Genomic DNA, 22,322 nt, shown 5'->3' with positions numbered 1-22,322 from the left:
AACCTCTAGCTGTTGTCGGTTCTGGCTCACAGTCCGTTAAGTAGGATAAAACATTATTCCAAACACAAGCAACCCGGTCACGCTTACATGAGCACATGTTAGGCTAATAAGCCTATCAATCAAGAGCGAAACTGGCGAGTTTCTGTAAACGGAGAAGAAATGTCAAGAAAGATGCAAAGATATGCAGGCTCCAACGAGTACGCAGTCTCCAACGAGTTTATTGTTTCTAAAAGCTAACTTCGAGCCTATTGGCTTTTGTTTGTCTTTGATTTATTTGACCACTATTCTTCTTTAAATTCCTGAATGAAGAAGCTTTTTTGGCTATTATAACATATTACAATCTAATAATGTAGGCTATTAGCAGTCTGTCGACGCTCTCATACTAGGACTACCAAAACCCGCATATGAAAACTGAAAGAGATGAATCGGCAAAGTGCCTGTAAATTTTAAGGAAATAGACACAATACTCAGGCCTATTCCATTTCTTATTTTCAGACTTAAAATAAATAGCCTGCAATTAATTTATACACACAATATAGGCAACCGTATACCATTTAAAAGATTAACAAATGTGTATTCTAAACAAAATGTGTTTGTGAAAATCATACAATTAAAAGACATTTTAAAGATCCCCACAACCCATACTAACAAGGTTTTTCATTATAGGCTACATGGTGTTTGACAGTCACAATACAATATTATAACAAGTGTAATGGGTGTGTTCAGGCAAACCATTGTTTGTGCATGTTGTGGTGGTCATTTGAAGACTTTCCTTTTGTATCATTGAATGTAAAAGGCCTTTGTTTGGATGAATCTGAATTTCTAGATTTTCAAAGCTGACCAAAGCTGTTCAGTTTGCTATCCAACATAGTTGTTTGTCTTTGAGTTTGTGTTTTAAATGTCCTTTGGTCAGGGCTAATTACATAAAATATTTATAGTCCAAAACAGTAGCCTCTACAGTTTGTGTGCATGTGAGATTCTAAAAGGCGCAATTGCATATCTTTTCTATGGAAATGCAGTCACTCGGCGGCCTAATGATGTCCCTCGTGGGTTGTCATGACAGGATGCCCCTGGAGGTGTCAGTCACGTGTCTGTCTGGGTGCCCTTGGTGAGTGTTTCCAGACCAGCATGCCAAAGCTGAACATTGTGGGCCCTGACATGACGTCTCTAATTGGTCTGTCCCTGTGTGAGCTGCTCAACGTGAAGCTGCCACTCCTTTCTCTCCGCTTGCGGCTCCGCCGTGTGTTCCCATGCGAGACCGTACGATTAAATTCATCACAAAAGAGAGGAGCAGCATCAAAACAGATTGACAGAAAATATATGCTTGGCGATGGCTTTATAAGGGTGGTTGATGTGGCGGCTTACAGAAATCCCTTTCTGGTAAGCGGGGACTCCTCTTTCGGGACCTGCGATGACGTATTGAGGACAGCCGCAGAGTAGAGAGATCTGGCATCTGACTGCTGGTTTGCTGCTGGGCATGTGAACTCTGAGCTGCTGCTCCTTTTGTGTAGGAGGCCAGGGCCAGGGCTGCTACTGTTGCAGCCAAGACACAAGCATGGCCTGTGGTGGTTTAATGGCACACTGACCACTTCAGACACTGCTGGGATGCAGCTCTCGAGTCCTCTGTGAGACTGGTGGAAACTGGGATGCCGGAGGCTACCGAGTAGTTCCGGGCGCGAGTAAGGGTGAGGTAGTGCATGGAAAGAGTCCAGTGGGTGTATTGGTGTTACAGCCCCAGTCATGCCCAGGTGTGGGAAATAGGGAAGAGGCAGGTGAGGCTGGAATGGGAGCGTTATGCCGCCGGCAAGCATGTATGTGTAGAAGCTTGGGTCAGACGGATGAGGCCAGGACATGGCCACGCGCTGACGCTTGTCTTTCATTCGCCGGTTCTGAAACCACACCTGAAAGATGACAACAACAGAGTTACACCTGAGGGTCTATGGAAACAGTATGATGCTGTTTAGGCTTCAGCCAAATGGACAGAAGTAATAGCTTCCTCAAATCTTATTTACTTTGATGACTTGGACACCATGAGGGGTCCAATGCAGAGTTGATGGGGACAATGCACCATCTCCCACTCTCTCCTAATCAATTTAGAAATTAGGCTACTCGCTTGTTCAGTGACGTTTTTTTTTTTAAATAAAATTGTCAAGCCCCCCCCCACCAAACGGCTGGAAGCACCTTAATTGTTGTCTCGGGCAGATTGAGAGCAGAGGACAGCTCACACCTTCTTGGTCTGGAAACATAACTCTCCCTGCGGAACTCCTTCTCCAGTCGCACAATCTGCTCTCTGGTGAAAGCTGTACGGTACCGTCTAACTTCCGAGCTCAAACAGCCGTTAAAGGATGTGCTTATGGTGTGTAAGGATTCAGAACTGTTGTGAGAGAACCCTGAGAGAAAAACCCAAAGAATAGCTTTTATAGCATATATGAAGACAAGGAGACACATACGAATTTTCCAAGTATAATGCGTACACTCCAACAGACCAATATTTAGGAAACGTTTATTTAATCACCTGTAAAACTGCACATGTTGACTATTACTATTTCCTGATTCTGAACAGGCAAAACATATTTCACCAATCACATACCGTAAACTTTAGGTTATATTGGGTTTATTTCAGGCTCCAATTATAGAAACATGTAAGGCTACCTCCGACTTCTGGCGAGCTGCGGCTGTCCGGTGACTGAGGACAACCAACCTCCACAAAGCTGTCCGCGTCTGACTCCGGAGACAGCTCCGACTTCACACTCCTCGTCTGGTCAGTGGATGATGTTATCTCCACACGAGCGTCCACATTTCCTGTGTGAAACGGGCTTAAAAGTTTCTTGATTCCAAACTCAGCGGCTCGACTGACATGTCCACTGGAAACCATGGGGTTGAGGCTCTCATGCGTCCCTAACACTGCGTGTTCCCGGGGCTCTGAGAGGCAAGTGGGACGTTTCCCGCCAATGGAGCTGTGACGCCTGGCTCGCTCCACCAGGCCAAGCTCCTTCTGCGCACTATCCATCAGGCTGCTTGGAACGACTGACTCAACTCACAGAATTAAAGCTTTACCCCCAAGTCTATTGAATTTTGATTTTGGGTGACTTCTCCAGACCCAGATTCTGCATCTCAAAGTTCCAGAAAGGACTGCTTTCTAATCCACAAAAATACACACTCAGAGATCCCTAGATGTACATGATTGGCCTGCAGGTATACGTGCAAGATATGATTCTTCTTTTCCTCCCTCCTCACCAGCACGTCACTGTGCCTTCCCTCCTCTCTCAAGTCTGGTCACTATAGCGCCGAGTTGACAGGCAGGTTATGAATGAAAGCCCAGCTATCTCCTCTCCTCCCCCTTTCCTAATTATGGGGATCTGATCTACAGTTGACGATGTCCAGAACTAAACTTTTGCTCCATGCAAGGATACTGGGTTTCTGCTATCTGAAAAAAATACGGTTTTCTGCTGAGCGCCTGTAGGCTATTTGTTAGCTGTTATAGAGTCGGACAGACATGCATGGCCCTACATGCTATCCAGTGAACTGGTGTCCATCTTGAGCCCTAAATGCAATCTCCTTGAACAGGGTTAGGGTCAACTACAAGTAGTCAAGTAGAGCTTGGCTCAGAGATATTTCTGTCAAACCGACTGTGTGTTGGACTGTTGGCACCATCTAGTGGTCTTGGGTTGAAGCAATCTGAAACTCATTGTTCAAAGCACACTTCCTTGCTTCCTTAACGTCTCTCTCTCATCCTTCTTCATTAAGTCCTGTCTTCCATCCTTCCTTCTGACTCCAACTACTCTATTCATTTACTTTCTCAATTGGTCAGAATTCTGTGTCAAGAAGATTAGAAGGGCCTTTGCAGACAGCAAAGTGTCCCATCCTTTACCACTAGATGGCGTGTCAACTCCACTCAGTTAGTGTTCGTTCACCGCATAAACACTTGCGGACTTTGCAGTTCGGACTAAAACGCCATGGACATGACGTATCAAAACCATGACCGTGAATGTCGCTGGGGACGCATATCGTCCACATGTGTGAGGAGTGGTCTTTCATCCCACCGCCCTCCGCTTCTCTGGAATGCAACCCCCCTCACCACCATCCACCTCCATCTCTCTCTGTCTCTCTGTCTCTGTCTCTGTCTCTCTCTCTCTCTCTCTGTCTCTCTGTCTCTCTCTCTCTCTCTCTCTCTCTCTCTCTCTCTCTCTCTCTCTCTCTATCTCTCTCTCTCTCTCTCACACACACACACACACACGCGCACGCACACACACGCACACACAGACAGACACAGATACACACAACCTTTGAAACAGAGAACGGAACTCACTTTGAGGAGACGTTCCACTCTCCCAGGCTGGCCGCAGTGGGTCTGGCTTACGGAGGGGTGTGTGAGGGATGGGCACCAGAGGGGGACCAGATGCCAGGCTACTGGCTCTTTTCAACCTTAGCTGTGTACTGCAAATGTATCAACTGCTTCCAAAGACTGGATTTTAGGTAGCCAATGTGCCAGAGCTAGCTAATTCAGATCAAAGGCCTGCCCCCAAAAAGTGATTCCCGTCTGCGGTAAACTGTTTAAATTGGATAGGCTACAAAGGCACAGATCAGGTAAAATCGAAGTCATAAGTATAATTGCAAAATAATTCACCTCAACAAATGTATAGATAGCCTATCATAAATGTCCTTAATCTTGCCTCTCCATAGTTTCCTGAGACACTGGCTCAATTATAGGCTACTTCTCTTCAGAAATGTGCCATAATCCGCCAGATTCCCGTCCTTAATGCATGACCCAGTTTATTTAGGCTATAGGCTACTGTCTACACTGCAACTGCTTTTATTTGGATTAAACAGTCATCACATGCAAATAACTATAACTCTACTGTTGTTGTGCTCAAAGCAAATTAATGTAGGCCCTATTTGTGAAACTTTATCGTTTCTTGCAACCGAATAATCACAATTGTCTCGTAAGACATTTACGTGAAGGCTAAGCAATAGCCTACTATAGGCCTATTGTTTCCGATGTTGATATGTGTTTGCCATGTTGAGCCTATCCTTAGAAATCATCCTGTAATGCTAATTAAACTGATAAAACCATGTGGATGGGTTATGAAATGAAAACAATCTATTTATATTAACAATGTAATATTTACAAATTGATTTGTTTTAACCTCCTCATATAGAAGTGAATCGATATCTCCTGATTTAACAGTGTTTTGGGCTAGTAACCAACCATACTGCCCTTTTTATTTAATAATTTTGTAGGCTACAATTTAGAAAACATATGGGCTTTCTAATGTCACAAATGTGAACGACCTCAGAAATAGCCAAGTAGCTTATTCGTTAAGTAACTTGCATAACTAAACAAATACGCCCAAGTAAACGTGATAAAGCCTAGATATTTTTTTCAAAAATGCAAACACTTTGCATTTCTTATGAAACATTTAGGCTAAATATTTCAAAGCTTTAATAAAGCTATGCAATGTGTCTTTTTTACGTGGTGTTAAACTAGTCTTTCATTTGCAGCACTGCCAGTAAACTCATTTTGATTAGGCTATAGGCTACCTTAATTGGCTTGCTACATGCCTAATTGAATAAATCCCTCCAATTTATATTTGGGAGAAAATACGTTCAGCAGGTGTACCTTAAACATGTTTATGAATTCGTGTTTAATAGCCTATGCGTTCATTTCAATATTATTCGAGCTGGTTAAGTAGCCTTAAACGCAACCCCACAGCCAAGACTATTTGGCCTTTTATATAGTTGATTTAAAATGTTAAAATAGGCTACTTCTATGAGGCATAGATAGCCTATAATAACGATGATCAATAACGAATTGGCTACATTGTTTGTAAATAAGACGATGCGTTTTTTGCAGCAACTAGTCGGCCTCCAGACGTGTATTTGAATTTGAACCTCATGCTACACTTCGACGGGTAGCCTAATCACGAAGGGATGGAGATATATTTGTGGCTGATGCTTTCAGATGCCTAAAGACGTGTAACATACATGTAAGTATTAATTCTTCATTGTGTAAGTTAAACCGTATTTGCAACGAAATTCATCAAAAATGACTTAGACTTCGTTTATCTTGGCAGCATGCGTAACGATTTCATAGCCTAGGCTATGTGACGGGAATTGGGGTGTAAAATGTTCCATTTGAAGTGAACCAGAACGCTTTATTCAGTAAGCAAAACTGATAAAGCCGTAGGCTACAATTCCATGTGTTTTTGAACTGGTTTAAGCCTGGACTATAATTTTATGAACTGCTCGATTTGATTAGACAGTAACCTATCTTCAAATACCGTTAACAATCCTCCCTTGTCGTCCGCGCTATTCTGCAGGTTTATTTTTCAGGTCAATAATGCAAAAGGTTAACTGTATTTAGCTTTAAATCAATGACTGTGCTTTAATGTAGAGCCCCAGCATAAACATCTTGTCAGTTAGTTCCATAAGAAACAACTACTCGTGTAGGCTATGGCCTATGCTTTACAGATGACAGAAATCCAGTCAATATAACCTAATTTGGCCGACTAGACCTGTGTAAAAGCAATGACATTTTAATAAGCCGTCAACTGAGAAGGAAACGTCAGTTGGATCAACACTGTTTGACCTTGACTTTTTCGAGCTAAGATATAGCCTATGGTTACTTCACAAACACACGCACATTACACACTATTCATACTCAAATGGAGACAACGCTGTGGTTTGTGAATATTCGTTTTCCAGACTTGTATGGTAACGCTTTAAAATACAGACCATGAACAAACCATAAGAGACTTCACCACAGCCTGCCGGGAAAAGCAGCAGTAAACACATTAATCAAGATATTCTATAACACCATGTCTGTTTACCCAGCAGACCAAGGCTGATAGTGGGCACATATATTTTAAAAGACGGTCAACTATGATGTAGCCTATATTTAGGCCAACGTCTCTTATAAACTAGCTTAGGCTACTCAGCAGACCAGTGCAGTCTTTAGACTTAACTATTTATCGCTATATACCTAGGTGTATTAACAACTCATGTTGTGCTTAAAATTCAATATTTTCACCTTGTGGGGGCAGTGGAAAACAGTAGACGTAAATATGTTACAATGATCCCGCCAGCCATTTTTTTTTCAGACACCACAAAGAATAAATACTTAGACAAAATCAAGAGACATCTAGGCAAGAAGACACGCAGGTTATTGATTCTTTGTTGAAACAGAAAACCTAGGAAGAGGAAGGCAGAGGGAATTTATATTTTGACTTCACCTACACACGTTTTAACTGCCCCCGAGTCCGGGCCATAACCCCAAGCCGAAACGCCACAATATAGTATATGTAGTCAAATAAATGTGTGTGTGAGGGGGGTGTTCTTTTGATGTTCTTTACCGAAAATTCCTAAAAATTCCTAGACTATAAGTCCCAGGTGGAATTATTTCATTTTAGCTTATTTTAAACATTTAACAAACATTGTTTGAACATAATAATAATTAAAAAAGGGTCCCACAGAACACCACATAAGGGTAGTCTGTTAAACATATTGAATATGGTATTTTCCTTGAAAGAAAACGTCTCTAACGATCAACAGTGCAAGTTGACGTCCGTGCCTTTGGCCTTCTGTTTCAGGACGTAATTGTGCTATCAGACATCACGTGACGGTCCTCGAACGTCAACAACAACAGTTTGTCCGCAGTTTATTGGTATGAGCTCTTTAGAAACTTCGGACAGGAAGCAGCTTTTTATTATAGCCAGCAGACACGTTCTGATGTTATCTTCAGAAACGGCGTAGGAGAAAGGCCAACCCTGGACCTGGGTCTTGCCATTATTTTGCCATTGCCATCCATTCTGTGCGATACGTTGATCAGCTGCACGAATAAAATAAAGCAATTGATAAAATAACATTACAAAGTCATATTTATGAGAATCCGGAATAAGACTGCGCTCGTTGTTGTATTTATTTGTTTTACATATGTTAGGGGTATAAAATGTGACGTAAATGTCAGCTGACTTTGACTTTCTGCAGCCTATTGCAGGCTATAGCCTACACGCAGCCAAATAAGGCTAACACAACACCAAAGAGACAATATATAAGCCAACCAATATATGTAAATGTTGTAGCGTATGTATAATCAGTGACAAATATGTTGTATTTATACATTGTAAATGCACTCAAAAGATATTCCCTTTTTGATAAAATACAGAAAGGAACACTGTTTTAAAGTTGAAAGGCGTGCACACCCAAGGTCGCTCACACATCACAAAGAGAAGGTTTCGCATTTGTTAGGCATGATGGCAAATGTGCAATATTTCAGTGGCACACTTTGGCCTACTGCAGTAAAAAATACAGACTTGCAACATCGAATTTAAAACTTGTATTACATTACCCTTGTGTTGTGCACACAAAAAAACATGGTATAAAACTAAACTGTCAGAGCAGAGGGAAATGTGTGCCGGTGGGAAAGAGTAATACGGTCTGGATGCAGGGTCATAGAATTAATAGTAGCCGAGTCAGAAATAAATGGGAGCTTTCCCATGTCTTCTCTCAGTGCTTAAAGCTTGTATTTGGTAATAACACAGAATATAGGCCCAATTGGCAGCGTGTGAATACCTCTGAGAATTGCTTGTAAACAAATGAATCCGTTTTTAATATAATTGAGTGTGATTTAGAATAAATATAGGCCTGGCACATCCCGTACTAACCAGACATTGCTGCAATATGTCAAACATTGAGGCAAATTCTCAGCCACAAAGATTTCAAAACGCACTTTTTCTTTACAATTTACACAGAGGCAATGTTGATATATTTCTATTGTGTGTTAATAACATAAAGTTAAAGGTAATAAGACAACAAAAATGCACAAGGCCGGCTCTTCAAATTCGATTTGATGGGTCTTTGCTGATAGATTTTTATATCAAAGTCATTCAATGATTATGGAAAATTATTTTGTTTGAGTAGAGATGCACTCAAGACAATGTACTTTTTCTCTCTCAAATTACAGAACATAGCAACATTTCTCTGTGGAGAAATTAACATATCTAGGATAAATAGGCTTAGTTTGTCAACGCCTGTTTGAACCCATACAGTAGCCTATCCATTTTTTGTGCCTTTCTGTAAACGGTACACCGTCAGGCTCTATCCCTCACACCAACAGAAATGCTGAGAAAATGTATTGTTTGTTTCCTAAACATCCATCCCCCAGTTGTCTGTTATAACCAACACATTCCAGCTCGGTTCAAATAAAGGCGCGGATGTATCTTAGCTAGCATAATCAGTGTGCATGTACACTTCACCTCGACGCTTCCTTTTGTCTGGGTGACTAAAGTGATGGGAGCTGAGTTATTGGAGCTGACCGGACAGTCAGAGCCCCAGACCACGGGATGTTCAACACCAGAGAAGATGTTTTAGACTTGGCTGTGTGAAGCGCAGCTCCGCCGCATTGAGAACAGATGGACATCACACCGGACGCGGGGTTTGCCCAGAATTGTTTGGGTTTCTGTTTTTTTTTTAAAGGATTACTTTTTGTCCCGGACAGAAATGCGTCTTATACGGTAAATAAAATAACACATGATGTAATAATTGGGGTTTGAGGTTGTTTTTGAGGACGTTTGTGAAATAGGAGACAACCCCTACCTACTCCTAATGAATTAATTTGTAGTTAATCTTTTACTTCATCGAAGTCTGCAAAGAGTTAACTCTCATTTGTGTCACATTTTCCCATTAGACGATGTAAATATATTTTAAATAGGAATTTTAGCATTTGAAACTTAAATGTAGGCCTATATGTTAGGTTATTTAGGCTGTGGCTGTTTTATTGTTTCTTGTTTTATATGAATGTGTGAATTGACTACATGAATGTATCCCTGTGCGTCGTGTAGATTCACAACCACTGAATGAATGTCGTTATGAAGTTTCCGTGTGAGTGCAAAACTTCAGTCATAGCTTGTAGGCGAAAGGACAGACGGTAAACCATGCTCACTACAGCAACACCTGTCAAAAAGGCGCATGAATTAATAGTTAAGAGTCTCAAAAACTGTAGCCTATGGGAATCTGTCCTTTTCTTTTAATCCCCAGTAATGTGCACACTCGTGTTCATTAAAGCACGCCTGTGTGGTTGATGTAAGACAGATTCAGCTCTGATCACACGAGCCAGCGATTGCTCCTGCCTGGCTCGCAGAGGGTATGTGGAGCTGTTCGACAAGACTAGACCACAACTAACCAATGGAGAGACGCGCACTCATATCTCGAGTCGATATCTCTAGATAGATCCTAATGGCTGATATTGATAGATGGTCATTCCTTTACCGGATCACATGACACAATTACCTCAAGAATCGATCAAGATGAATTGCACGTTCTCTTTCGTTTCTAATTTCCCTCCCTCGCGGATTCTATCCACAAGCCTGCAATAGAGAGATAAAGTTTAGCACTCCACGGTTGCAATTCATAGACCTCGCTGTTAGGAGACATGACGGAGTATGATGAACGTGGCTACAGTACGTCAAATATGTATTTGCCAAATTGCACATACTATGTCTCGGGACCAGATTTTTCGTCCGTTTCACCGTTTATACCACAGAGTACCGCGTGCCAAATGAATCTTCCTTATTCCTCTAACATAGCTCAAGTGCAGCCTGTGCGAGAAATGTCTTACAGGGACTATGGTCTTGAGCATCCAAGCAAATGGCATTACCGAAGCAATTACCCCTCTTACTATTCAGCGGAGGAGCTTATGCAAAGAGACATTTTCTCGTCTTCAGGGCGGACAGACATGATTTTCAAAAACGACGCGGTGTACCCACATCACGGCGGGACAAATTCGTCCTGCAATTTCCTCCCAAATGTTGGTAGGAATGGCGTTTTGCCTTCTGGATTTGACCAGTTTTTCGAGGCTGCCAGCGCCGAGAGACCACCGAGTCATTCCAATGGCAAGAACAGCTCGAGTCCAACCGGAGTGGAGTCCACTAGTAAACCGTCTTTAGACTCCACGGCGGAGCACCAGGAGTTAAATAAGGCCGAGGAGCCTTTGTCTGACTACACAGAGGAAAGAACCGGCGGATCTGGTATGTAAACTCTGGACTAAATATGTGTTATCGGTTATTCGCGTGTGTTTTTATGTGTCTCTTTATAAGCATGCAAACCTTTTACACAGGTTCTCAGATGAGTAGCCATGTTGTTAAAATGTTTACGAGGAAAAACTGGGTTTGTTGGACTTTAGGGAGTTGGTCAATGTTTCGCCATCGAAATAGAAAATAATAATAACATCGGTACCAAGTTTAATTCAGATATTATTAGTAAAATGTTTCAAGCGGAGTGCTTGAACTCATCCTGTTATGCTGATTCATGGGCTGTATCTTGTAACTTGTAGACCAACATCTATAGAAAGTTGGTTCATTAGCCTACTATAGCCTACTGTTGGAGTAGGTTTTTCTAAAGAGTATATAGTTTCAAACAAATAACGTGTTTGTTGTTTGTGTGCATGAGTTCTATCCACTATGAGTTTCGAGATTGTGCAGAAATTAAATTAATTGTGTGTGTGTGTGTGTGTGTGCGTGTAGCCTGTGTGTGGCGTTCTCAATGCAGTAAAACTTTTTGTTTTCTGTTTCTGTCCAGACTCGTCAAAGTCAAGAAAAAAAAGATGTCCTTACACCAAATACCAGATCCGAGAACTTGAACGAGAATTCTTTTTCAACGTTTACATCAACAAAGAGAAGAGGTTGCAGCTGTCCCGTATGCTGAACCTTTCAGACAGACAGGTCAAAATCTGGTTCCAGAACAGGAGGATGAAGGAGAAAAAGCTAAATCGAGACCGGCTTCAGTATTTCAATGGGAACCCTCTTTTCTAACCGAGGTGGACCTGAAACAATACGCTAGTCCTTCTGACTGACGGGACAGGGGCTCTTACACTGACACATGATAAGGCGAGGAGAACTGTAAATCGATCATTGCAATAATAGCTGCAACAGCAGCAAACTATGCAAATGTATGGAATTAGCCTACGTGTTGCCTACAAAGCGTCTTTAATAAGCATATGCTGTATCTGTATACCTCAACAATCACAACCTCGCAAAAATGTATGTTCAGTGGTTCTTTGGAGAGATATTATCTTGACAATCTGTTTTTGTTCAGTTCGGTGTGACTAAAACGTTACATCGTTCTGGTTTTATTTATTTCGTTTTTGTTCTCTTTGGTTAGCTTTGATGCTTCAGCGCGTTCCTGCGGAGAGCACCTCCAGTGTAGGCTACAATCATATAGGCTACATGCAATTTAATTATAGGCATATTTGGTCATTTCTTTTGTGGTCCGCGTGTGATATAATATGGAAGGATTGAATAAAACCAAACCAATGCAAATCAACTACGGATATGTTTCTTTAGTTACAAAGGGGCTATCTAATAACGAGAAAACACTGATAAATTAATTGATAAACGTTTTATTTAGGCACCAATCTGGAGAGAATAACGGACTGGTTAAAAGGTCTGAAGGAGGCTTTGTGTTCCTGCACACTATAAGCTGTGAGTCCAAGGCTATTTAGGAAACCTTGAACCGTCTAGACAATCCAGTAAGGGCGGCTGTAAACGTCTAAATTGGGGCTATTCAGGCCGTCTGGTTTCTTCAAATGCACTTTTACGCGCAAAGAAAACGGATAGAAGATGAAACCATCCATTATTGCTTTTTTTCAGAGTATAGGTTTCCACGGGGCATTTGGGCAACAGAGAACATAGATCTATCCCGTGGTGTAGGCCTACAACGCAGTGAACACAAACCACTTTAACTACACTGCATCTGGTCAGTGGTCAATTGGAGCAGTATAGTGTTCTAAGTAACATATAGCCAGCCACCTCAAAACTAGACTATTTTAGATAGCCCTGTGTTGATAGCCCAACATTTAGCCTTTACTATTTTTTTTACTTATGAATTCTCTCATATTAGCTCCGTGAAAACAGCTGAAGTTAGCTCTCAATTCCTCTTCAAGGAGAGATTTTTGTTGAACCGCAAAAAGGTGCACGCTACGAACTTCTGCTGGTCCTCCTTGCCGTCTGGTCCTCCGTCATTTAGCATTGAACTAAATAACTATAATCGTGTCGTTTTGTTCTCATTCACAAAATCGAATCGAGTAAGTTTAATTTTCTTCCGTTTCATCCGATATTGCTGATCCTTTAGAAACACAGCAATGGGAATTGATAAACAAAAGAAAAGTAACTATGGTTCCAAACACTCACTTTTCACACTCTTTTTTACATTTAGATTGTTTTGAAATTACTAGATATTAATATAGGTTGAAAGATATTGAAATGATTTGAACAACAGATATTTTAGTAATAGCCTATATAATAGGCTATACTAGTAGCCTATGCATAGCCTAGTATAGCCCAACTGATAAATAGCCTATATCAGTTGGTGACAACCATGCGTTTTACAAAGGCCTAGACAATATTGGCTATATTTATTCAAATAACATAAATGACCAAAATTATTATCCTAATAATGATAGATTACACGGTTGATATGAACGGAAATATTTGATTGCTTGGACAATTGATTGTTGATGGGATAGCCTGGTTACAGCGCTGCTACGGAATGTTACAATCTCGCCACAAGAGGGTGCCAGCAAAAGAATACAAGTGATATCAAGAAGGCCCAGATCTTGTTTTGCAGCTACAAGAGATGAAGGCAAGCAAAGAGCTCCATTGTCAGACAGCGCTGTACGGTTATCGTGTTATTGTGAATACTTAAGGTATATGAGTTTCAACCCAGTTGTCTGCTGTTCGACCAAAAGGGCCAGGTGCAAGGCTGCAGGGCAGTACCTATCCTATCAAGAGAGCATGTTTTTCGTTTCTGTGTATCCCGTCTCCAGTCCAGTCTGAAGTATAACCATAAACACTAAATACGACAGAATACATTTGGCAGGTTGTAAAAGGTTTGAGAATTAACAAAGTTTAACCAGAAACACACAACTTGTGTTTAGTAGCCTATATAATTTGGATGTATTTTTACATGTGACGATGTGCATGTTATCTGTTTCAAAGAATGCCATCGTTCATGACTGGAATAAAATCACCTTCTTCGACCATGTCTCTTCACGGTTTAATCCTACCTTGGTCGACAACGACACAAAAAGGGCCAGCCCCGAAGATAGATATGTTGTTTTAATGCATTGGTTGGAAGAATCAGTGTTACTCTCGGATTTCCATTTATTGATCCATCTCCATTTAAAATGGAAATATAAAAATACATTCATGCACATGACATACATAATCGTCTTAGCCTCTAGGCTACACTATGAAGACAATAACAAAAACGTATATCATTTTGTTTATTTTATTAATTTCTTTGTTTTTGCCGTGACTACAGATCATAGATCTTTCATAGAAAGATCTTTCATAGAAAGATCTACGATGTGATTGGAATTATTTTCTAAATTTGCATTGTAAGACTCCAATCATTAGGCCTAAAACAATAATAGGCCTTCTTCGACGTTTAAAAGAGTAACACAGATAAAATGCGTACTGAGGCTACTACTACAAATAACTATAGGCTAGCCTATATTAAATTTATTGTAAAAGTAGAATAACGATAAGCCTGATAGTCCATAATAACTTAAACGTAAATAACAAAATTCATTGATGGTAGGCTAATTGTGTTTTTTGGTTTCTGTGAAGAGAACACATAGGTATACATAGTGGCGTAGGCCATATGTGTGTATGTGTGTGAGTGTGTATGCGTGTGTTTGTGAGCGTGTGTGTGTTTGTGTGTGTATGTAAGTGTTTATTATGTATACTACTTGTTTATTTTCCTGTTGGGATATTCGCCTAATGTGACAGTTGTTACATGATTTAATATTGTTGTCAACGTTTTTCAACTGTTTATGATCATGCTGGTCGTTCAGCTGCCTAAATGCTAATGTTCTTGGCCTCACTATATAGAGCGGAGTTACTTAAAGAAGTTTGTCGTAAAAAAACAACAACCTTGAAACATGGACGCCTAATGGTACAACCACAGTTCAGAGCCTATACCGGTTGCGAGTGATCGTACCTCAACACAATAAACAGAAACGGAACTGAACGCATGTGAATGTGTTCCCTTCTGTTTTTCCTGTACAGGCTAGTCAATATAGACATTGATTCGTTGTGCCTAAGGTGACATGAACATGATGTTATTTTCACAGAACAGCATCTTGTCAGTCCCGGTGCATTGACACGGGCCAGGGATATGGAGCTTGAGGCCTGAGACATCTCCAGTGATCCGCTGATCAGGGCATAACCACGAGACCCAGGGAAACGGAACCGTGGGACCTGGAGGTGTAAGAATTTTTCACACGCTAAATATATTTATATAGCCTACATCTAACCCGATATAAAAACAACACATGACTAGCCTTTTCCAAATACGCGGTGCACTGTCAAATGCCAATATCAGTTGTAATTGATTTCACAGTGTTTTTTGTATAGGCTATATCTATAAATTGACCCACCACAACATTGGCTGTGTCATTGATGTGTTAATTGATGTGTTAATGTGTTAATTTTTGATGTTGGTGAAAATACCGAGAATACCCAAAATATCAAGAAAAGACCGATAATTAATAATTTGTAGGGCTATTAATTATACTATTTGTCTGTCGCTTTTCATACTAACTGAAATAATAAATGGGTATCGCTATAGAGCTTTATTATGAACATGCGCCTGTATTGCGCAATGCGTAAAAAACAACTAAACCAGCCATATATATGTAGGCCTATATTTCTGTACATACATGTTAAACCAAACACCAATTTAAATAAATAACAATACCAGTAGGTTTGAGACGTAGACGTGGATGACATGGTGAACATGGTGAGGATTCTGTAAACTAATGCCTTCTCTATTCTTGTCGTGGACGAATGTTTCCATGTAAACTCGGAAGAACCGGTCATGTTTGGCATTATAGATTTATTCATGAACAGTTATTTATATTTTACAATCCCAGTGATAATCAAAATTACAGTTGTAATAATCAAATTAATACCATCCCAGTTTATTAAATACAGAAAGCCTATTTCCTTTTAAAAGCTGGGGTATGGCGTTTAGAATGAACAGCATGCTGCTTTAATGTGTTTAAGGCTGTTTATCAACAAAAAGCGAATGTTTCCCCCAAAATACTGATATTTCATATAGGTTAACTAATGAAGTACAATGATGGTGTGCATCGCTTAAATTTTTCTTAATGTGTCCTGTCATTTCGAAACATTTTATCTTGAACTTGAATCGACATTTTAGAAGCGTATAAATTTGACATTTACAAGGCAAGTTAATCGTCGCGTCACTTTTATAAAGTGCCTCAAGCAGTGCGGACCTGGCTTTACAGTATGTTCTCATTACACCGCACCCGTGGAAACTCTCTATACGCGGATGTTTCGAAGAATCAATTTCAAGTCTGCGTTCTGGGGGTCGCTGTTCGCTGCATCTGGAATCTCCATCAACCGCCCCAGTGTCCACGTGACACAGCGACTCAAGGCCATTTTCACACCCCATTGGTGTGCTTGTCATGTGGTTGCGAGGAGGTAGCCCACTTTACGCAAGGATTGTTATGTCTCAAACATGTCAGCTAATACAAAGGACGTCTATCTATTCTCTTTGAAATCGTTCCAAAATGTCTTATTCCAACAGTTCACCAGCTGCAAGTACGTTCTTGGTAGACTCCTTGATCAGTGCGTGCAGGGCAGACAGTTTGTACTCCAACAGCATGTATATGTCTCCAGGTACCGACACGGGAGGATATGGGATGGCGAGTTGCGGTGTGGTGCCCTCCCTGGCTCGGAGAGGGGAGGTGGGTCATCTCAGCACAAGCATGGCCGTCCACTCCTCCTACCTCCCCCCTATGAGAGCTGGCCGGACCCTGGCAGGACTGGCAGGTTCGAGCAGCACTCCTTCCCCCTGCATCAAAGAGGAGAGTGAGTGCTGCATGTACTCCGACAGGAGTGGGCGACTCGGCTCGCCTCAGCCCAGGCTTTCCACGTCTTACTCCGGCCTCATCTCAGATTCCTGCCCGGTCGAGAGCCCTGAGATCCCGGTCCCGGGGTACTTTAGACTCAGCCAAACATACTCGTCCGGTAAAAACCAAGACTACGGTGATCAGGCAGGCATCGAAAGTCTCATGCAGCTCAACGTAGCAGCCCCAAAGTCCAACGCGCAGAAGTCTGTTCCTGTTGAGGTGGAAAAACAAACGGGGGAAGCTCCATTTACCCGAGAACGGGAGGTCACGGGTGCCGCCGGGGCCAGCCCGGACCAGCAGACCAGCCCGCAGGAGGACCAGAGCTCCTCGTCCGATGTCTCCGCAGCTAGCCCGGACCTGCCTGTGAGAGAAGCGGGAGGTGGGTATGATAAAGGGAGAGGCAATGTAACGCAAGGCTCTAGCGCCGTAAACCCCTATATAAAACACAAACAGCCCCGTAGTCGTAACGTTTAATGAGAGTCCTCCTCGAGTCGCAGTAAAAGGCTTTTACAGAGACTAGACTAGGCTTCCACCGCAGTGTCCTGAGGAGCCGTTAATACGTCCTGCTGCTTCTTTCTTTGCATTTTAAAGGATTATTGTTTTTTCTTCACACCAAAGCACTTTGTGTCCTTGGGCAATATTGCTTCTGTAGCATGGATAGGCTAAACCCATATGGCGCTAACTGTAACTTCAAAGCAACGCGCACCTTTTTACGCACATATTGTCATAATTTCTTAACAAATATTCGTTAAAAGATCTATTCTTTTCTTCAAAGAAAAGGTAACGGGTTGAACATTAACTTGATTACTTAGTAGATTTAATTGTATTGTTAAAAACAATTTTATTTTGTAAATGTGATTAGCTTTATTGAAGGAACATTGACACAATTATCAAGTCTAGTTATTATTCCATAAATTATTGCAAATAATGTGTTCGTGACAATTGTACATTGGAATATTTATGTTTTCCAGAAGCTAAAAGTGATGCTCCCACCAGTAACTGGTTAACAGCGCGGAGCGGCAGGAAGAAGCGGTGCCCCTACACCAAGCACCAGACTCTAGAGCTGGAGAAGGAATTCCTCTTCAATATGTACCTGACCCGGGAGCGGCGGCTAGAGATCAGCCATAGCGTCAACCTGACGGACAGACAGGTAAAAATCTGGTTCCAAAACCGAAGGATGAAGCTGAAGAAGCTAAGCCGGGAGACTCGGGAGAACCGGGCTCGGGACCTTACCTCAAGCCTTACCTTCTCCTGAGATCTGCTGCTGGTCAGAACCCTCATCTCCTCTTCGGCTACTCCGGGCCGCTGGAGCCTGAGGACCGGGCTTTGTTTGCTTCCTTGACCTCATACTCAGTGTAACATCCAAGTTGCTGTACAGCCATTATCACTTGTAGGTCTTCTCTGTTCTCATATGCCTACAACGGACTGGTGCGTCATTACTACACACCGTAAAGACAGAATGAGAATGAGACTGAATTTGGGCCTTTATCATTTGTTATATCTAAAAACGTGACCACACCGAGACATGAATAAAACACAATTCGTTTTGCTGTGCGTAAAAGACTATGGTTTCAGACTAATAAGTAGGGATCAGTGTTAATAGTTTTTTTTTTTTATATTCGTGATGCGTGAATTGTTTGTAACTGATATGTAGCCTACGTAGGCCCTATTTATTGTTTACGCCAAATCACAAATGAATGTATCTTTGGTGCATGGTCTGTGGCTTGTATTCCATTAAATAGATTCAGAATATTACTGACCAAATGAATGTTCCCAAAGCTTTATTTTCTTGTTTCAATGCAATCCTTTGTCAATGCAATATTTCACGGGTGTAGAATAGGCATATCCAAAATAAGCTGCCTCAAATACGCACTGAGCTTTACTGTAGATAACGTCTCAAAATGTCCTATTGTTGCACGCAGACAACAATATACCCACACATTAAAACCTCTTGGCATGCAGCCAATATATATATATATTTGGAAATATTTAAATTAACAGTCTTATAGAAATAGTATTCTATGAAGCCTGTTAACGGTAATAGCCATGGTCTAACAGGCCTATTGTAATAATCATAAGTAGGCTTATGCCACTTAGCCTAAAATTATGGACGTTATCATGAGCAAACATGAGATCTAATTTTACACAAAAGCTCACATAACCTTTAATGAAGTGCATGTTTTTATTGTGACAAAAATAAACTCAAATTCAACCTGATGAATTTAGTTATTTTTAGGCTACTGTCAATGTTTTTTGGAAATAGTCTGTTTTTATGTGTACAGAACAAAATATTAAAGAAAGATTCAATCAAATGTACTTTCACATATTTTTTTGTAAACTGTATTTCACAGAAGAACCTTCGGGGACCGAACATTGTTGTTATCAATTGATATCAAAGTTGCTATTCAAAGTTACCTACCCAGATGCAACACAGCACACAACTCAACATATTACAATCCCGTTCACAGCCCAACCAGCCCAACACAGTTACAAAACATGGACAAGGGAGTTCCGCCGGATGCAGGCCGTGGCAGTAGCTTCAAGTGAGACGCATTAGTGCACAATCAAACACACCTCATAAAACCTTTTATTGACAGACATAAAAAAGTAGGTAGCCTACGAACTAAAACAAACAGCAAACAAGTTTATGCAAAACACTTTATGCCTTTTGTATTTTTTTTGCCATGGGCCATTGTTTAGAACCGGGGACATATGAACAAATAATGCAATTCAAATCTGACGGATGTCTGCTAGTTCTATTACAGATGACAGGGGTGGAGTCACAGCCCCGTTTACCCATAAATATTTAACAAGAGCAGAAACTCAAGTTAGGCCCGTTATGTAGAGCTACACAGTCAAGTAGGCTAGATATACTACTGAAACAAGCTGCAGCATTCAACGACATTTGCTCGGACTAAAAAAGAGGGTCTCGCTCTGAAGACACGTGACATGAGTGAACGCTGGAAAAGCTCATATATGAATCCTCATTCAGCGATGCTTCTATGTTGGTCAGTAGAAAGGTCCAAACATTAATTGCTGTGATATTCGGATTGATTTACCCTACTCGTTGTATTGGTAAATAAGATCACGTGATCCACGTAACCAATCGGTGGAGATGAAGCCAGCAAAAATGCAAGATTGTTGCGAGGCCGGATAGCCGTAACGGCACCACCTTTTATATGTCTCTGGATGGATCAAAAGCATGTCGACCGGCAGCGCTCTGGCGAATTATTATGTGGACTCTATCATGGGGCACGAGACGGAGGAGCTTTATGGGGCGCGCTTCACGCAGGGCTCTCTTGGGCAGCCCTCCAGGCCGTCAGGTGGGAGGGAGAGTGCAGACTTTTCTGCCTGCAGCTTTGAACCCAAACCAGCCATTTACTCCGGGTCCTGGGCCTCGGCTCACCCGCCGTCCGTCTCCGCAGTGCCCGGACTTTACCACCACTACGTCCCGCAGTCCCACCTTGCTTCCTCATCCGATAACAGATTTGTTCGTTCTTGGCTTGAGCCCATCCCCAGCTCCTTGCCCCTCTCCGGATATCACCCCCCCAGCCCGCCCTACCAGACAAAGCCGGACAGCACAGCTCCATCGAAGAACAACGAATGTCTCTCTTATACAGTCCCAGTCACCCCTAAATGTATCTGCGAAAACAAGGACTCAGAAGCCCTGGATAAAACTTCCAAAGAGTCCAAAAGTGACATGTCGAACCACAGCGAGCCCCAAGAGGAAAAGCAACTTGACCCAAGTAAGCATATTTTGCTGTCTGATTTACTGCCAAAGGAATGCCACGACCACGGCTGTGTAAAAGCACGACTTTTACTAACCTATAAATGTCCAACCCGTATAGGCTATATCGGCAAAATATCCTTCTGAATCATTAAAATGCGGGTCGTGAAAAAATCATCCGATAAAGACATTTGAAGCCGGATAATTTTATAATAGAATACAATAGCGTTTATTAACAGAATAGGCTTAAACCTGTTTTACTTTGCCTGCCAATCTTGAAGGATATGTATTTTTACTCACCACTTAATGCTTTAGGGTTTGACAAGGTATGTGAGATTTTGTCAACAAGGGAGTATGTTTTACGAATTTTAAGTGTTGTTATCCTTTGAACGTGAGGCATCTTTGGATGTAGGGTGCCTTATTATTTTTCACACATCATAAAAAATAGATAAGAAGGCCTATTCGTTATGTCGTAGCCCTGTAATAAGCTGCAAATTACCAAAACACAATTTGGCGACTGCAGAACTTCTACCTTTATTTTGTGCTGTGGGCCTAAACACCAGGGTCCTTTCCCTCTCTTGCAGGCAACCCTTCGTCCAACTGGATCCACGCTAGGGCCGGCAGGAAGAAGCGATGCCCCTACAGCAAGCACCAGACCCTGGAGCTAGAGAAGGAATTTCTCTTCAATATGTACCTGACCCGGGAGCGCCGCTACGAGCTTGCTCGGATACTTAACCTTACCGAGCGCCAGGTCAAAATCTGGTTTCAGAACCGACGAATGAAGATGAAGAAGATGACCCGCGAGAGAAATATTAGGAATAAGCTATGAGTTTAATCTTTCAATATCAAATTGTACAGTACGGCCCGTGCCTAGCTTGTGGTTCTGTGGTTAGGCTTCAGCCAACTGGGAGGAAATGTAGATAGGCGCTCATGAAACTGTTATTTTGTAATTTGTTCCCATATTGGTGTTTTTCCCCCTTTTTGTCGAAATAAATTAAAGGTAGGCTGCTGAGAATGTTCTAAATGTCTTATGGTTTGCAGAAACAAACAGGCCTCACATAGGCTATAGCTTTGCGCATGGGCCAAATTAAAAAGTTTGACAAAATGCTCTTGTCAATTTTAAAGTATCTGCGTTTGATATATTTGTTTACTTTTGTGAAAGCACTTATGCAATGCGAGTGAATAGAGCTTGTGTTCTGTGTTTTTTATGATCTAATTATGGGTCTTGCGCGTGACACGTAGACTACAACTGTCAGGCTAAAACGTGCAATTGTCACTTCTTGCTCTGCATCTGGGTCGTTAAGAGATTGTCCTTGAGTTACAGTATAATAGGCTTTGGATTTGCTAGATTTGCAACAATTTTGTAATTTGGCTCTGCAATTTTCTAAACGAAACTAAATGGAATGGATTAAAACTGAGTTTGATGGTGGGACTAGTGTATTGCTTACATTTAAATTAAGGTAGCGAATACATTTACTAGGCCTAGGCTATATAGTTTAAGCAGCCCATAGGATGTTTGGCTCGAGGGTTGGCTCCAATAGGCTAGGTGTTTCAAGGCACCTTATTGTCCAGTTCTGCAGTAATGTCTTTAGAACAGGAAGACCGGCTGAACCATAAAGCCCCAGTGTCTGCCAGACGTCTGAGCCAAATTAGTTTATG

At 41.6% G+C, this 22,322-nt stretch overlaps 4 protein-coding genes across 4 annotated transcripts; 3 read left to right on the top strand and 1 right to left on the bottom strand.

The window, feature by feature from the left end:
• Positions 1-330: 330 nt before the first annotated feature.
• LOC146261212 (homeobox even-skipped homolog protein 2-like) lies at positions 331-3,010 on the bottom strand. The gene is made up of 3 exons (XM_084668603.1): positions 2,653-3,010; positions 2,182-2,390; positions 331-1,901 (listed from the first exon to the last, which is right to left on the bottom strand). The coding sequence occupies exons 1-3, from the start codon at positions 3,008-3,010 to the stop codon at positions 1,362-1,364; spliced, it is 1,107 nt and encodes a 368-aa protein (XP_084524729.1). The 3' UTR covers positions 331-1,361.
• Positions 3,011-10,184: 7,174 nt separating this feature from the next.
• On the top strand, positions 10,185-12,497 carry LOC146261211 (homeobox protein Hox-D11a-like). Its single transcript, XM_084667932.1, has 2 exons — positions 10,185-11,024; positions 11,575-12,497. The coding sequence occupies exons 1-2, from the start codon at positions 10,430-10,432 to the stop codon at positions 11,805-11,807; spliced, it is 828 nt and encodes a 275-aa protein (XP_084524058.1). The 5' UTR covers positions 10,185-10,429; the 3' UTR covers positions 11,808-12,497.
• A 3,884-nt stretch (positions 12,498-16,381) lies between these two features.
• LOC146261210 (homeobox protein Hox-D10a-like) lies at positions 16,382-19,215 on the top strand. Its single transcript, XM_084668015.1, has 2 exons — positions 16,382-17,315; positions 17,908-19,215. Exons 1-2 carry the CDS (start codon positions 16,595-16,597, stop codon positions 18,189-18,191), a joined length of 1,005 nt encoding a protein of 334 aa, XP_084524141.1. The 5' UTR covers positions 16,382-16,594; the 3' UTR covers positions 18,192-19,215.
• Positions 19,216-19,965: 750 nt separating this feature from the next.
• Positions 19,966-21,790, top strand: LOC146261209 (homeobox protein Hox-D9a-like). Its single transcript, XM_084668016.1, has 2 exons — positions 19,966-20,682; positions 21,248-21,790. The coding sequence occupies exons 1-2, from the start codon at positions 20,139-20,141 to the stop codon at positions 21,490-21,492; spliced, it is 789 nt and encodes a 262-aa protein (XP_084524142.1). The 5' UTR covers positions 19,966-20,138; the 3' UTR covers positions 21,493-21,790.
• The last annotated feature ends 532 nt before the right edge of the window (positions 21,791-22,322 follow it).

The sequence above is a fragment of the Hypomesus nipponensis genome, chromosome 12, assembly GCF_054491055.1.
Source record: "Hypomesus nipponensis isolate SF chromosome 12, ASM5449105v1, whole genome shotgun sequence".
Lineage (NCBI taxonomy): Eukaryota > Metazoa > Chordata > Actinopteri > Osmeriformes > Osmeridae > Hypomesus > Hypomesus nipponensis.
This window is presented reverse-complemented; position numbering and strand designations above follow the sequence as displayed.

Coding starts and splice junctions, on each gene's coding strand:
- LOC146261211 (XM_084667932.1), top strand. CDS start 10,430: ATGACGGAGTATGATGAACGTGGCTACAGTACGTCAAATATGTATTTG. Junction 11,025..11,574: donor GGAAAGAACCGGCGGATCTG/GTATGTAAACTC, acceptor GTTTCTGTCCAG/ACTCGTCAAAGTCAAGAAAA.
- LOC146261209 (XM_084668016.1), top strand. CDS start 20,139: ATGTCGACCGGCAGCGCTCTGGCGAATTATTATGTGGACTCTATCATG. Junction 20,683..21,247: donor GGAAAAGCAACTTGACCCAA/GTAAGCATATTT, acceptor CCTCTCTTGCAG/GCAACCCTTCGTCCAACTGG.
- LOC146261210 (XM_084668015.1), top strand. CDS start 16,595: ATGTCTTATTCCAACAGTTCACCAGCTGCAAGTACGTTCTTGGTAGAC. Junction 17,316..17,907: donor GCCTGTGAGAGAAGCGGGAG/GTGGGTATGATA, acceptor TATGTTTTCCAG/AAGCTAAAAGTGATGCTCCC.
- LOC146261212 (XM_084668603.1), bottom strand. CDS start 3,010: ATGGATAGTGCGCAGAAGGAGCTTGGCCTGGTGGAGCGAGCCAGGCGT. Junction 2,391..2,652: donor CAGCTCGCCAGAAGTCGGAG/GTAGCCTTACAT, acceptor TTTTTCTCTCAG/GGTTCTCTCACAACAGTTCT. Junction 1,902..2,181: donor TGCCCGAGACAACAATTAAG/GTGCTTCCAGCC, acceptor GTCATCTTTCAG/GTGTGGTTTCAGAACCGGCG.